The 15,014-nt window shown below is 40.9% G+C and overlaps 1 protein-coding gene across 11 annotated transcripts in view; it reads left to right on the top strand.

Annotated features, from left to right (window-relative positions):
* PTPN13 (protein tyrosine phosphatase non-receptor type 13) overlaps positions 1 to 15,014 on the top strand; it is a 131,569-nt gene that overhangs the window by 102,196 nt on the left and 14,359 nt on the right. For 9 of the 11 annotated variants that reach the window (XR_012628834.1, XM_074867531.1, XM_074867537.1 and 6 more), the window contains 14 exons: positions 564 to 671; positions 1,485 to 1,616; positions 1,993 to 2,459; positions 3,431 to 3,571; positions 5,458 to 5,551; positions 6,347 to 6,432; positions 7,275 to 7,437; positions 8,360 to 8,574; positions 8,664 to 8,762; positions 10,246 to 10,607; positions 10,805 to 10,982; positions 12,197 to 12,355; positions 14,101 to 14,272; positions 14,388 to 14,598. Coding sequence is in view for 10 of the 11 variants with exons in the window: in XM_074867531.1 (XP_074723632.1) it covers positions 564 to 671; positions 1,485 to 1,616; positions 1,993 to 2,459; positions 3,431 to 3,571; positions 5,458 to 5,551; positions 6,347 to 6,432; positions 7,275 to 7,437; positions 8,360 to 8,574; positions 8,664 to 8,762; positions 10,246 to 10,607; positions 10,805 to 10,982; positions 12,197 to 12,355; positions 14,101 to 14,272; positions 14,388 to 14,598 (2,587 nt within the window). In the remaining variant the exon portion in view is untranslated. The remainder of the gene's footprint in view (positions 1 to 563; positions 672 to 1,484; positions 1,617 to 1,992; positions 2,460 to 3,430; positions 3,572 to 5,457; positions 5,552 to 6,346; positions 6,433 to 7,274; positions 7,438 to 8,359; positions 8,575 to 8,663; positions 8,763 to 10,245; positions 10,608 to 10,804; positions 10,983 to 12,196; positions 12,356 to 14,100; positions 14,273 to 14,387; positions 14,599 to 15,014) is intronic. The other 2 variants (XM_074867535.1, XM_074867538.1) reach the window with 2 other exon arrangements.

Genomic DNA, 15,014 nt, shown 5'->3' with positions numbered 1-15,014 from the left:
GCAATCTGTGGTACTTTGCTGTTTTAACTAGGATAAAGAAGATCTGATACCTTCTATTTTCTGTTTTTTTATCTTGAGCATACTTCCCAGTATTCTATCCTGATAGAATTAACAGAAAGAGATTACAAGCCTGAAAAGAAAACAGGGAGTTGAAAAATTTGGTTCTTAAGACCAGGGTCAAACATTTAGGTGAAGCATCTAACAACTGAGAAAACCAGAAATTTTGAAAATGCATTTCATCTGGTCAGCAAATGTACATTTCATGTCATCTGTTTGCACTTGTGTTTCTCTTGCCACAGTTGCCTTCTGTAGCCTTTGTTGGGGTTTTCTGGGAACCCAGCTAGACAAAGTCTGAATCACTTGCTCAAAAACATAGAATGCAATAAAGCTTAATCAACAAAGCTTTACCATTTACTTTCATGTAGACTACTTTGAGATGTATAGTGTTTTTTTGCTTTACACTTATTAGAATGACTACGTTTTTGTCCATTTTGAAATACAGACTTGTGTTAAGTTACACTGTGGTCACTGATATTTTTGCCTGCTTTGGGTCTCTTTAACAGGTTTTCAAATAGTTGGCGGAGAGAAGACAGGGAAACTTGATCTGGGAATTTTTATTCATTCAGTTATTCCTGGAGGGCCAGCTGATTTGGAAGGATCTCTAAAACCAGGTGAATAGAGTAAATAAGAAAAGGTGTATACGTGAAAAAAAAGGCCAAACATGTATGCAGTGCTATTTCCACCTATGGCTGTGTCAGTCCCTTAAAAATGCTGACCTTCATTTACCTTCTGGATAATTTCTGAAAACTGGTGATACTTCTTTGTTAAACTATGTGGAAACAAAAATCATTCAAATCAAAGTAAACATGATAAAGCTTAAAGTAGCAGAAAATTAAAGGCACATATAAAGATAAGGGCTTTACTTGTCCTTTAAAGGTACATATAAAGATAAGGGCTTTACTTGCTCTTGGGTCTCTATAGATGCTTTGTAATTTCGTTTGTTTTTTTTTTTTTTTTAAAACTCAAAATCCATACTTTGATTTTGGAAAAAGTGAATGTAACCATATGACTGCTATGGAGGGGGGTGCAAGAAAGAAAATCTTATTTTATTTAATGTCTGTTTTGTTTGGTGTTTTTTCATTTTAATCTGTGCCTTGAACTGAACTGCATATTGCTTATTTCGTTTCTTGATTTTTGCTTTTGCATCCATTTTTCTTACAGCAGAAGAGAAGTAGAAATCATGATATGGAAAGGTTTGGCAAGTTTAAAAAGAGGAAATATTCATAACCACTTCTTGTGGTTTGTTTTGGGGTTTCTTTTTTTTTTTTTTTTTATGATTAGGGTTCCCTATTCCAGCATCACTTGAATTTTAGTAATTTTTAATCCATGCATTGTGTAGAGATTTTCAGACCTGTACTCCACATTCTCACTGATGGATAAAAATGTAGATGTTGGATTGTATCTGAACAAACCCTTTTGTGCAGGACACCGACTAATCTCCGTAAATAGCACAAGTTTAGAGGGCGTCAGCCACCATGCAGCGTTAGAAATTTTGGAGAATGCACCTGAAGATGTGACACTTGTTATCTCTCAGCCCAAGGACAAACTAGCCAAAGGTACAGAGAGTAATATGCCTTACTATTAGTGAATTGTTCTTTGAGTTTGAGCACTCTGCCTTCTCTGACACCTTTTGTAAAATACTTTCTGCATTTCTTTAAAATTACTATAATCAACTGAGATGGCCATAAAACACCACCCTAACTGCAGTCACTTCTGTAAGCAACCCCAGCTAGTATGTGCTTGAAATTGTGTTCTGAAAGTGTGTTGCCGTAACCTTTGGTGAGGACACACGGGTTGCATCGCAAACAGAAGGTGTTCTGCGTAATATGAAAGAGTGAAACCTTACATGGTTGTAAGCTGAGAAATTTGTGTCATACTGCAGATAAGATGTTACCAGGTACTGATGTGACTGTCTTGTCTCCTGATTTCCAGCATCGTCTAACGCTGCACACATCAATAATGGAACCAGGGGTTATTTAAGAAGGCCATCGCTGGTGCAGGACAATGAGGCAGAGTCCTCTTCAGAAGAACACAGCCGGTCCCGTGGTCACCAGAGGCCTGTTTCAGGGAGTCTGTCTGGTTTGTCAGGAGGCAAGCGGGATGGAAGCGTGAGCTCCCAGGATTCCCGAACCGAGAGCGCTAGCCTGTCTCAGAGCCAGACAGCCAGCTGCTTTGGCAAACGTGCAAGTGGTAGAGCCCAGCAGGATCCTCAGCATTACAATGATTCCCAGTCTGGGCTTTCTAAAATGAACGAGAAGAGAAGATCCTCATCTGACAGTACTCGAACAAAAAATAAAAGGCCAGGACTGGTGGAATTCATGGAATATTCTGACCGAGGGGATTCTGACATGGATGAAGCAACTTATTCCAGCAGTCAGGAGCAACAGCGAGCTAAAAAGGCATAGTGTATTCCTTACAAATATTTCCCATCGCTTACAATAGTGGTAGTGAAATAGCTGACTGTGGGTGTGAATAAGGTGAAAGGATGTGAGGGGAGGACAGCATAGCCTGCAGCTTATCCTTCTAATGGCAAATGCTAATAGCTGATTTCTAATAGTTTGGTGATTTTGTTTGAAATAAATTGAAAAAATCACTGCTGTAACTTGAAACAACTTCCCAGCTTTCCAGTGTCACAAGATGGGCATGTCTTACTTAGAGGCAGACTGTGCTTTGGGACAAGTGTATAGTGTAGAAAACCCTCCTTTCAATTCCGTGTGTTTGTCTAATATGATCATAGTCTAGTGACCACCCCTAGAGGTAAGTTTATTTACCTAGCAGATAAATTAAGTTTTTTCCTAGACTAAAGTAGTAGTGATGCATCTGGAATGGGTAGCAGCGGAACTCATTGTCTTTTGGGATTGATCTAATCCATGGAAAACTGCTCTTGTGTAGTGAAGTTCAGCAGTGAGCCACGCTCTGAACAGAAACAGCTTGCTGCTTCACCTTTCCAAAAGTACACAATGGCAAGTACTACTAATTAATTCTGAACTTCCAGTGATTCCTCTTTTCAGCTGATGGAGGTTATTTGATCAATTTGTGGTAGCTCCTGAAAATTAATCCAACAGACCCTAGGCTGCTGTACTGAAGTACTATAGTTTCTGTGTTCTGTGACCAACTCACTTTGACAATAAAGTCTCAGCTACTGAAGACCAAGCACATTTCTGTAATAAACCTGTTCAGTGGCAGCAATGGAGGAGTTAAAGCAGTGAGCTTTTTGAGTCTTACTAATTGGTACTTTGCCATGTGGACTCCTTTTGGCTGCATCTGACTCAGAAACACACCCTTTAGGGTCTTAACTGTAAACTTCTAATGGCAAATCGTTCTCTCTTTGTGTTTTGTTTGTTTCTTCTCTTTTTTTTCTTAAATAAAGGAATCTTCCTCAGCGAATACAGCAAACAAAATGAATTCTAAAAAGGTTACTGCAACACTTAAACCTGGAGATATCTTTGAGGTTGAACTAGCCAAAAAAGATAACGGCTTGGGAATAAGTGTCACGGTACTGTTTGACAAGGTTTTTAGATGTTTTCTCTTTTTCTCTACTCCCAGCAACCCATTAAATTGCTAAATTACAAGGAAGCAAAATATTTTCTGGAGCCACTGTTAAGTATATAGTTTTACTGATGTGTGATTAATCTTACCAAAGCTGAAAAGTAATACTATTTTATAACCGTTCTCTTGTCATCTGCCCTTTAAGTAACTCTTGTTTGTATTATGGTGGTACCCTAAAGTCCTAACAGAATCTTATCACAGACACTGCTTTGTGAGTACAAAAAGCAACATGTTCTTTGTCCCTTGCTACCTAATAATGTGGCAAATTTACAAGGGAGAGAAATAAGACCTTCCCTGACCAGCATCGCAGGCAGTGGAAGCTGTAGTGTTACTTAAGAGTATCTTTGCACATCCACACACATATACTGTGTTCAGTATGCTGACACTGCTTTCTTACAATATGAGTCAAAAAATGTGTTTTTAATGGACTAATTTCTCTTTGGGCTATAAAATTTTGAAGGTAGTTTATGTTTAGGGCCTGCCATACTGCAGAGTGGCATTTCACAGAAGAGGAGAGTGATTTATAACAGAGGTGCACATTTTTCACTGCTCCTGTTCTTGTATTGTGTTGAAAAATACATTCTGGTATTTTAATATTCAAATATTATCTCTAGTTGATCTCTGGACTACACGGTAATTTGAAAAAGGAAAAATTGCTTAAATTGTAATAGTAGAGAGTAGTTGTTAGCTGTAGTTCAAAACTGGTGGCTTTCACTGGCTGCTTATACCTAAAACTAGGTTGGCCTTTTTCCAAATGTGGCCATACAGATCAGCATGTAGGTGGAGTGCCAGTTCACAACCCTAGCACTGTTTTCATATATACAGCTAGTATTGTAAGAGGAGCAGAATGAAATTCTATTATTTTAGCATCCCAGCCTATTCAAAGTCATATTGCTTTGTTGAGCTTATAACTTGAGGCAGCTGGAGGAGCAAAGGTTCAGCAGGAGTTGGTTACTGAGTAGCATCAAGCCTGCTGTGTGCATGCACTGGCTTTGTCGAAAACATTAGAAGATACCAACTGATGCAGAGATTCCCCTTAAAGGTTGACCAAGTGGTATCTTCATTGACCTTTCCTTTTTCAGCCTCCATTCTGTCCCTTGCACTGCTATCTTGTACAGTGGTGAGAAGAAGAGGTATACAATTAGCTCTGTGTTTTAAATTTTCCCATGTAATACTGTATGCTTTGGGAGTGAACATTAATACACTGTTGGTCTCCCTCTTCCCTCCAAGTTTGTGGAGAAGCACCGATAGTGAGCCAGAATCATACAAAGGTTTGGGTTGGAAGGGACCTTTAAAGACCAGCTAGTCCAACCCCCCTGCAGTGAGCAGAAAGGCTGAGGCCCTCCAAAAATAAATGCCATTTGAGCTTGGGCAGATTTTTTTCAGTTTAGACCTTCAAACTTGCGTGAGCTGAAAGAAAGCAGCACTCCTTAGTTCTGTTACATCAGAGAGGGTGTATTGGAGTAGGACACTGCATGGGTATGCATCTTCTGCTTTGGCATGCTGTGCCTTCACACATCTCTGAGCTTTGGTATGCATGCAAGCATGTAAAGTCTGGCACAACGCAGACATGTTTCTGCTGAAGGACATTTATTTGGTTTGGATGCGTTTGCATTGTGATGCAACATGTTTTTACAATCTTCCCACCCCAACTTCATTTTTAATAAGTTGCATGACTGCAAAAACATGTTTTATGCAACGTTTTGGTTTTGACAGTTTGGCTGTTCTTTTTACATGCCAGTAGCCCAAGTGCTTCCTGAGTACAGTTTTCCTTGTGTGACACTGTTTAATTACTAAGTATTCTAACTGCAAAAAGACTAACAAATCCTATTTTTGCTTTCCATTTAGGGTGGTGTAAATACTAGCATAAGGCATGGTGGCATTTATGTGAAAGCGATCATTCCTAAGGGAGCAGCTGAAGCAGATGGCAGAATAGAAAAAGGTAGTATTTCAGTTCTTTCAGTTGGGACTCTTAATGTGAAAAAAGGGCAGATAACTGTTTGTGGTGGACTTGATATGCTGTGGCGTAGAAGTTAGGAACTCTGTTTGCCTCCTTTCTTTGTATCTTTTTCCCTGGGAAGAAGAGCTGGCTTTCCAAGCTACTGCATTTGCAGCTGTCATTTTAAATATTGCCTTGAGAGCGAATTCTGCAGGTGAAGATTAGAAAAAAGTGTTGAACAACTGCAGAATCAACAGAAAACTGAGACTGTGGACGGGAAAAATAAGAGATAGGCTGCAGTATTTTTATTTTTTTCCCCTAATGCAGCCTGCGTTAATGGAGAACACTTCTCTGTTCCAGCCATGGAGAGAGAGGACTTTGTATTATTTGTGGCCTTGTTGCTTGGCATGCTGGGCAACTCAATACAAAAAATCACTGTAGTTGTTATGGCTTTTCTTATTTGTAAGCCAGGCCACATTCTTTACTGAAGTGAGAATTCCCATTGGAGACTTAAGAGAGCCTGAGCTTTGTGGCAGGCTATCATTCTGATGGCTAACACTAGCTTTGACATGGGATTATCCCACAGAATCGTAGAATTATTTAGGCTGGAAAAGACCCTTCAAGATCAGCCGTGTAGTTTAGTTGCAATGTTCTCTTCTTGACTCAGAGTGTGGAGGGGAGGGAGAATATACTTCAATAACTGTCCTTGTTAGCTGAGACTTGAAGGTTTCTGTGCATCATCAACGTTTTATTGATTATGTTCTGCCTACTTTTTCTTAAATGAATAATCATTTGTAGGTGACCGTGTGCTCTCTGTCAATGGGATTAGTTTGGAAGGTGCTACCCATAAGCAAGCAGTTGAAACTCTGAGAAACACTGGGCAGGTAAGCAGCTGCTGGTTCTACTCCCACCTGTAGTAAACCAGAGGTAAAGGTACCTGAAGAATGGAATTGTCCCCAGTGTCCTGGTTGCTTTAGGTGTGCTTTCTTAGGTTTCTTGGCTTCCTGGACCTCAAGTCTCACTGCCCACCCTAGTGAAATTCTGGCTCTGTGTGTGGGTGAGAGGTCCGCATGGAGTTGGTTTCTCCTTGTCCCTGGGCTTCATAGCAAAAAAGCCCGGGTACACAGGTGGGAAAGCAGCTGTAGCAGCATGCTACATACCAGTCCCAAATCTGAACCACTGAGGAGACAAGGGCCTCCCTAAATGCAGCTGTGTTTGCATGCTGTGTCAACAGCTTTAGTTCAGTCTTTGGATAGCACTTGAATTCTGCCAGTGGTGTCTCCTCATTTACTAGTGCTATTTATGGCAGCTGCTTCATATGTGGAAGCACATGCACACCTGAAAATAGCCAGTGAATGTACACATTCAGAGCTGCTAAGGACTACTATTTTGCTCACTTCATAAAATGTTTTTAACTCTATTCCCCATATGCATGTGCAAATGACGCTGTCTTTGACACTTCTTAACCCCCGCCTCACAGCCTTACTGGAAGAAAACCCTTTCTTACTCTGTTGGCGAGTATCTTACAAGTCCATTAGTGTATTTTGGAGGTTGTCACAGCCCTTAAAATAAGGAACAAATTGAGGATGTATGGGGATGGAGTTGTCTATAAAGTTTGCTGCTGTAAAATTTAGGGCCCTGACAAGTTAAGAAAGAAACATGTGCTCCAGTCTGTGCTATCTCCATGACCACTGCCAGTTAATTGGAGAATGTTTCATCTCTTTAGGTGGTGCATCTGCTGTTGGAAAAAGGTCAGCTTTCAGTGGCCAAGGTTCATGCTCCAGTAACACCACAATGCACGCCTCCAAATCAGGTGGGGCAATGTGAGCCACAGGAGAAACCAGCAACAAAAACTACAAATGCCAAAGATTACAGCTTTGTCACTGCAGGTCAGGTCACATAGGACAATTGTCTGAACTTTCAAAGCATCCTTTAGTTTTTATAACACTTCTCTTCAAATCTGTAGAATAGAAAGACAGACAGGAGAAAGAGCTGGTAGGAATCTATACCGAGCCCCTGCAGATAATGCAGTCTCTTCCTTTTTGTGCTGTTGCATTTGTGTTTTAAGATTTCCTTTCACATCTCTGTAACTTTGTTTAGTTACTATTAAGTGTTTTCTATCTCATTGCTTCTTATTGTTTCCCAATTTCACCAGCCTTGCAGGCCAGGGCTGTAGCAAGGTTGGAGTAAAAGGGGCGCTGCTATCTCTGGTGCTGCTAAGGAGTGCCAAGGGGAGGTTAAGATACTCAAAAGTAAATGAGAGCTTCTGTAGGTCCTGCTGTTCCTGTCTAGGTGAGAGAAGACATCAAGAGCTGGATAAAGAGAGAAGGATTTGTATAGCTGACTTGAGGTTGGCATATTTCAGCTTGTCTTGCTGGACACCTGTGAAAGTGGAGGGGAGCCTACCCAGATGGGGAAACGACTGCAGATGCCAATTGGTCTTCCTGCATGGGATTTATCCTGTCTGCCAGGAACTCCAGTTCCTGCTCTCACTAATATCTCATCAGTGACCAGAAAGGTTGTGTCACACTGTGCTTTAACAGGCTCCTTAATGGACTTCCTGGGGAGCAGTGAAGACACCCTGGCTTTCTGTGGATGTTGTCAGGGCAAGCCAGCAGACTGAGAAGTCGTGATCAGCTCTTTGTCCTCTCTAACTTGGAGGGATCTTTTAGATAATGCTTGTGTTCAGTAAAGTGGAAGAACCCTGTGAGGGGGAGAGTGCACATTATCATGTCTGGAGTAAGAGCGCCAGCCACTTTTTTTTATGGCCATCATGCTGTAGGAAATAATAAAGTAGTGTTTCTTTTGCAGAGAACACGTTTGAGGTAAAGCTGTTGAAGAATAGCTCAGGCCTTGGGTTCAGTTTCTGCCGTGAAGATAACCTTACGCCAGAGCAACTGGGCTCAACTATTGTGAGGGTGAAAAAGCTCTTCCCTGGGCAGCCCGCCGCAGAAAGTGGGCAGATAGAAATTGGGGACGTCATTCTGAAAGTGAATGGGGCATCGCTGAAGGGTTTATCCCAGCAGGTTTGTATCTTAGTAATGAACCTTATGCTGTGGTAGTCACGCAAGTCTTGGGGGTCTGCATCTAATAATGAATCCCGCTGTGGCCGTAGGAAGTCATCTCTGCTCTGAGGGGAACATCTCCAGAAGTCTCTCTTCTTCTTTGTCGGCCACCATCTGGTATACTGCCGGACATCGATCCTTCTTTGCTGGTAAGGTGTATGGCATATGATTACTTTTTTTTTTTTTTAAAGTGTCATTTGAAGGTTAATTTATTCAGTTGGGCAGGTGGGTTAGTTAAATGCAAGATGCGGATGGAAAGATGGGGAGGGTGCTCACAAAAACATGATTCTTATGGTAAAGTCCTTAGGAGTGTACCAAGCATTTCGTAGAAATGTGAAAAAATGCAGGATTTAATAGTGGGGGGTTTTTTTCCCCCTCCCATTTTGTGGCTTAAGACATTGGAAATTAGCTTAATACACTGTTTCGGTGGCAGGAGTTTCTTTGCAGCCCAATTGCTTGAAGTTGATCCCAAATAGAAATTGAATATTTCTGTAACATATGTGAAGAATATTCTGTGAAACACCAATTTGTCTGGTATTGATGCATGTAAAACCAGGGAAAAGATTGCTGTATGTACTTACTGAAAAGACTATTTTCAAAATGCTCCAGTAAGTAAATCAAAAGAACAGAATGCCATTTCAGGATACTTGAAAGAAGTGGAAATTAAATGTGTTTTAGCAACAGAGAATGTTGAGGGGAATCTGCCTGCTAAGTAGGCATTCCATAATACGGGAAAGTATAAAACTAATGGAGATGAGTCTTCAGTTTAAGTTACTTTAATATAATTTTCAAACAGAAAACATTAAAGTCTGATGACAGAAGCTTAAATGTACAAATATGAACTTAAGCGAAGTTAAATCAACTGAACAAACTAATAATACAAATGACTAGTCCAGTAATTAACCTGATGTAGTATGGAATAACTAATAAAACAGTGCATATATTAAAAGGAGAGAAAAACCAATAAAGAAATGACAATTTTCGTTTATAACATTATCACAGATCAGTGTGTTTGTGAACACAAGAATTTGGTCATAAAAACATAAACGAAGCTTTTAAACTTTGTGTGTCTGCTAGCTGACATCATTCTCAGGAATATGTGATTATTGACAAAACTGTTCTTCATTCTAACAGGAGTTAATAACTTGACTGAACCATCTCCTTTTGGCATAAATTATCATAGTTTTTGTAGTCTGTTATGTAGCTTTTTGCTTAAAAGCTTCCCCGTTTCTCTCCTGTGTGAGATTACTTTGACTGCGCTTGCACTGGAAGCATCAGCAGTGTGTTCTGGTTGGAAGGGATTTCATGGTAATTGCCTGGGTGACTGCTGGGCATACCTTAAAGGCATCTGTCAGGAGACTCTCCAAGGCTAAAGCCAAGAGTATATTTGTTTTCCTTAGATGAATTTGCAGTTCTTTATCAGTATATGTTTCAAAGTTTTGCACAGTTTGTCTTGACCATGTTGTATTGAACTTGGTGAAACGGTGCTGTGATACGTTTACACAGTTGAGGCAACATCTAAATGGAAGGAGCCACTGACTAATTGCTTTTGGTAATTTTATGCAGTCTTTGCAACTTTCTTTTGTCATCAGAACTGGAATTTGATAAAATAAATGTCCTTGATCTCTGTAGACTCCCATCCATTCACCCCAACAAGTATTTCCAGATGTCAGCAGAGAAGTTTCTGGTCCATCAAATGGAGAACAAGGTGACAGCTCAGATGACAATGAAACTACTGGTCTGAGCAAGGAAAGGCTAAAATCTCCTTCCAGAAGAGACAGCTACAGTGACAGCAGCAGGAGTGGTGATGAGGAGGTGATAGACTTGCCAGCACAGGTGGGCCTTGGCTGGAGTTCTGCGCTATACCAAACTTCAGAGGAAGCCATGACACAGGCACATGGTCAGTATGAGGCACACAGTGGTCAGGAGGAGGCTGTTCGCACCATCTTATATTCTGATCAAGAGGCTTCTAGCAAGTCAGAGCTCGAGGACAGGTATGGTGTTTGTAGTAATCCTCATAATACTGCAGAAGATGTTTACAAAAATAGTTTATTGGACATATTCATAGAAATGCTTTTTTTAATTTTGCTTTTTGTGATCTGTATAAAGTCAGTATTGGTCCATACATTCATTTATGGCTGACAGCCACATTGTACAAGCTGATCCTTATTTTCTGCTTGTTTATCTGTAGTAATCTGCCATTGGACTTGCCGTTGATCCCAACCTGTAGAACTGTTCCTGATGTTACCACATCCGTTTTAATAAATGAATGTTATGCTACTCCTGCTTCTGAGCTGACTCCACACCTGGGAGAAGGAATGGATTCTTTACTCAGCCAGTTGGAAAAAAATACTGAAGAATATGAGCCGGTAATTTACTATTTCTGTCTTTCAGTAGCATGAAGACACCCACTGCTGTGGCCAGCTGGGAGTCGTTTTAGCCATGATATTTGGAGTGACTGGGTAGAAGTTAGGCCTATTAATTTATAAATGGAGTAGCTGTACGTTATATTTGCACTAACCTGGACATGTGCCGTATAAATGGCACACGTGAACATGCCATTCGTAACCAGTGAGCTGCTCGTACAAATGTCTGCAGGCATTTTCTGCCTGGACTGTTGAGGAGTTGATATGTTTCCCTCTGTGAATGTGGAGCCATCCACGTGTACATAGGTAGTTATGTATATGTCTATTTTGTGTGTCATTTCAGGCTGGAAAACTTGTCATTAAATATTTACCTACCTCTAAACCACACACTCAGTTGAAGTTTGAATGGCAGATACCTTGCTTCTGCCCTGTTAGGTTTCTGTGTGGTTGTACAGAGATCGGAGGATAAATCAGGGCAGCAGGGACATCAGGAGACCCTGTTTTTGAATCCCAAAGACTTTCTGCTCTCCTGCAAATGCAGCATGTTTTTGAGATAGCTTCTTGTCACCCCAGAGATGTGTTGTATCAAAAGGGACTTTTGTTTCCATATCCTCACGTAATCTATTCACAGATGGAAAAAAAAAATTAAAATTGAGCCTTGCTGAGTCTCAGTTGTGAGGGCCTTTCAGGTTACAAAGCTGTTCTAGCCCATACTCCATTTTGAGAAAAAACAAACTGTCGTTTTCTTAGTCCATTCTTCAGAAGGTTTTCTCAAACCTTCCTGGTGCTCTGTGAGTTCTATGCAAATGAGGCAGATCTGGATTTTTCAAATCAAAATTCATGCAAATTAAAATAGGCAAAACATGTCCATGTTGAGTTCTGAGATAAACTATGGTATTGTATCTCATTGTAGGAAAATACAGTCACCTACTTTCTTCAGTTGAATAAATCCTGATGTGTTGTCTTATTTGAAAAATACAGAGCTTTTTTAATATATGGCAGCTAGTTGAGGGCAGTATAAGGTGTCGGTTTTGGCATGTGCCTTCACAGTTTTGTTTAGATCATGCCTTTGGCAAATGTCTTGGTACTGTCTAGGCTTGCGGTCCCCTTAGACCAATAGGTAAATCAGTTGCCCATTTCTAACTGTCTTCAATTCAGTAAAGCATTCAAATAGCTTCTGTTTGTCTGTGTTGTAAAGTGCTATTTTCTTCCCTTAGGAAGTAGAGCTCCGAGTCACTATGACAAAGTCAGAAAAGGGTAGTCTGGGCTTTACAGTGACCAAAGGTAATGATAACATTGGCTGCTACATTCATGACATTGTTCAGGATCCTGCCAAAAGTGATGGGAGACTACGACCTGGAGACCGACTGATAAAAGTGAGACAATTAATGTTTTCAGATACAGATATTGCATGAAAAGGACAACTTGGAGTCCGAAAGAGAAAAACCAAACTCTGTTGTGGGCCAGAGTAAATGTGGTTAAGGAGCAAAGGCATGCACCTTCTGAGAGGCATAATTGGATAGCACTTAGACAAAAGAAGTACAAGTATGAAAACATGTCAGAAGATTGCTGAGGGGAGTTGTGGTACATCCCACAGCTAGGCATGTGTGCAACCACTATTCATGATGGCAAAAAATGGCTTAAAGAGAAAAGCATTCATTAAGTGAGATGGTTGCTCAGATACGTGGAGGGATTGTTGGTCAAATACATCTATGGCTAGCATATTGTTAGGAAATATGTTTAGGGGATTTGCTCTAAAAGTTTGCCAAGTATGTATCATGTAGTACAGATGTTCATCATAGAATTGTGAAATAGTTTGGGTTGGAAGGGACCTTTAAAGGCCATGCAGGGACATCTTCACCCAGACCAAGTTGCTCAGAGCTCCATCCAGCCTGACCTTGAATGTTTCCAGGGATGGGGCATCTACCACCTCTCTGGGCAACCTGTGCCAGTGTTTCACCACCCTCATCGTAAACAATTTCTTCCTTATATCTGGTCTGAATCTACCCTAATTTTAGTTTAAAACCATTAACCCTTGTTCTATTGCAACAGGCTCTGCTAAAAAGTTTGTCCCCATCTCTCTTATAAGCCCCCTTGAAGTACTGGGAGGCTGCTCTAAGGTCTCCCTGGAGCCTTCTCTAGGGTGAACACCCCCAGTCTCTCAGCCTGTCCTCATAAGGGAGGTGTTCCAGCCCCCAGTCATTTTGTGGCCTCCTCTGAACCTGCTGCAACAGGTCCATGTCTTTCCCGTGCTGAGGACTCCAGAGCTGGACACAGCACTGCAGGTGGGGTCTCAGGAGAGCAGAGTAGAGGGGGAGAATCACCTCCGTTGACCTACTGGTCATGCTTCTGTTGCAGCCCAGGGTGCAGTTGGTTTTCTGGGCTGTGAGCACACGTTGTCGGCTCATGTCCAGCTTTTCATCTACCAGTTTCCCCCAAGTCCTCCACAGGGCTGCTCTCAATCCCTTCATCCTCCAGCCTGTATTGGTACCAGGGGTTGCCCTGACCCAGGTGCAGGACCTTGCACTTGACCTTGTTGAACCTCATGAGGTTCATGTGTGCCTATTTCTGGAGCATGTCCAGGTCACTCTGAATGGCATCCTATCCCTTTATAGTATTGGTTTCTGACTGACTGAAAACTTGCATTTAGGCTTACAGGCACTGTGAGCAGTAGTGACAAAGTGCGTAACACAGAGCACGTGTGCGAGTCACTGCTAGATCAGGACACTGAAGCACTGCTGAATACTATTAAACCTTAATAAAATTAGGCAAATATAAGTCAGATTGGATTTGACTGTGAATCAGACTTTCAGATGTTGGCCTATGCAGTTACAGCCTTCCAATTTTTTAAATAGGAACAGTAAAATAATATACATCTTCAGAATGTGTAATATGTTGACATTTGGACTGTAAACTTGTTTCTTCACTTGCAAAAGTTCATTTACATTAATGTGTTCTGTCTCTTTCCATAAGTATGATGAACTGCAACTGTTGTCAATAAAGCATCTATTGTTTTGTCTTTACTGCAAATGTCAACAATAGTAATAAATGTTTCCAAAGTAATGCTAACTGTTTTACTTGGAACCTAACAAGGAGATCTCTGTTGCTTTGATTTTTACAGGTTAACGACATTGATGTCACTAATATGAGCCATACCGATGCAGTAAACTTTCTCCGTGCTGCCCCGAAGACTGTCAGATTAGTGCTGGGACGTGTTTTGGAGTTACCCAAGATGCCAGTGTTGCCTCATTTACTGCCTGATATTACACTAACGTGCCATAAGGAGGAGCTAGGTAACACAGAAGTATAGTGCTTTTTGCTCTAAAGCAAAATTATTCCCTTCTGTTACAAAGAACAAACCTGATTTTTTTTTATTCCCCCCCCCCTTTCTCCCTTTTTCCTGCAAAGGTTTGTTGTTATCAGGAGGTCATGACAGCCTTTACCAAGTTGTGTATATTAGTGACATTCTCCCCAGATCTGTTGCTGCCAGAGAGGAGAGTCTCCATGCTCTGGATATTATCCATTATATTAATGGAGTAAGCACACAGGGAATGACTCTGAAAGAAGCCAAAAGAATGCTGGAAACGTATCTTCCTAAAGTGGTGCTCAAAGTGACCAGGTATGTTCTGGAAGCAAATGCTTCCCTGTACCTTTTGTTTTTCTCATGTGATTGTATGAGTATATAGGTAAAATATGTTCCTGGTGTGACACCTAATTCACCAGAGTGGTACTAGGTGGCATGTTATTGAGGACTGATGCCACAAAAAGGGTCTGTATATTCACAGTTTTTGTGCTTCAGTGGAGCAGAAGGGTGCTTAGTACTTACTGTGCTTTGCGTTTGTTGGGAAGACAAGGCTGTGTCCAGCTATGAAGTGCAGGTATTCAAGGTATCACTTTCAAAATATAACAAAGGTTATTTAAATACAATTACTCCTTTTTCTTAAAACTGTTACTGAGGGTTCTGTAATCACAAAAAAGAGATCAAATGTTTCATGCTTACATAGTTCTGCTGTCATGTGGAAGTCCCAGCACACT

The sequence above is a fragment of the Strix uralensis genome, chromosome 4 (genome assembly GCF_047716275.1).
Source record: "Strix uralensis isolate ZFMK-TIS-50842 chromosome 4, bStrUra1, whole genome shotgun sequence".
NCBI lineage: Eukaryota > Metazoa > Chordata > Aves > Strigiformes > Strigidae > Strix > Strix uralensis.
The sequence above is the reverse complement of the archived record's forward strand: the minus strand, read 5'-3'. Positions and strand labels throughout refer to the sequence as shown.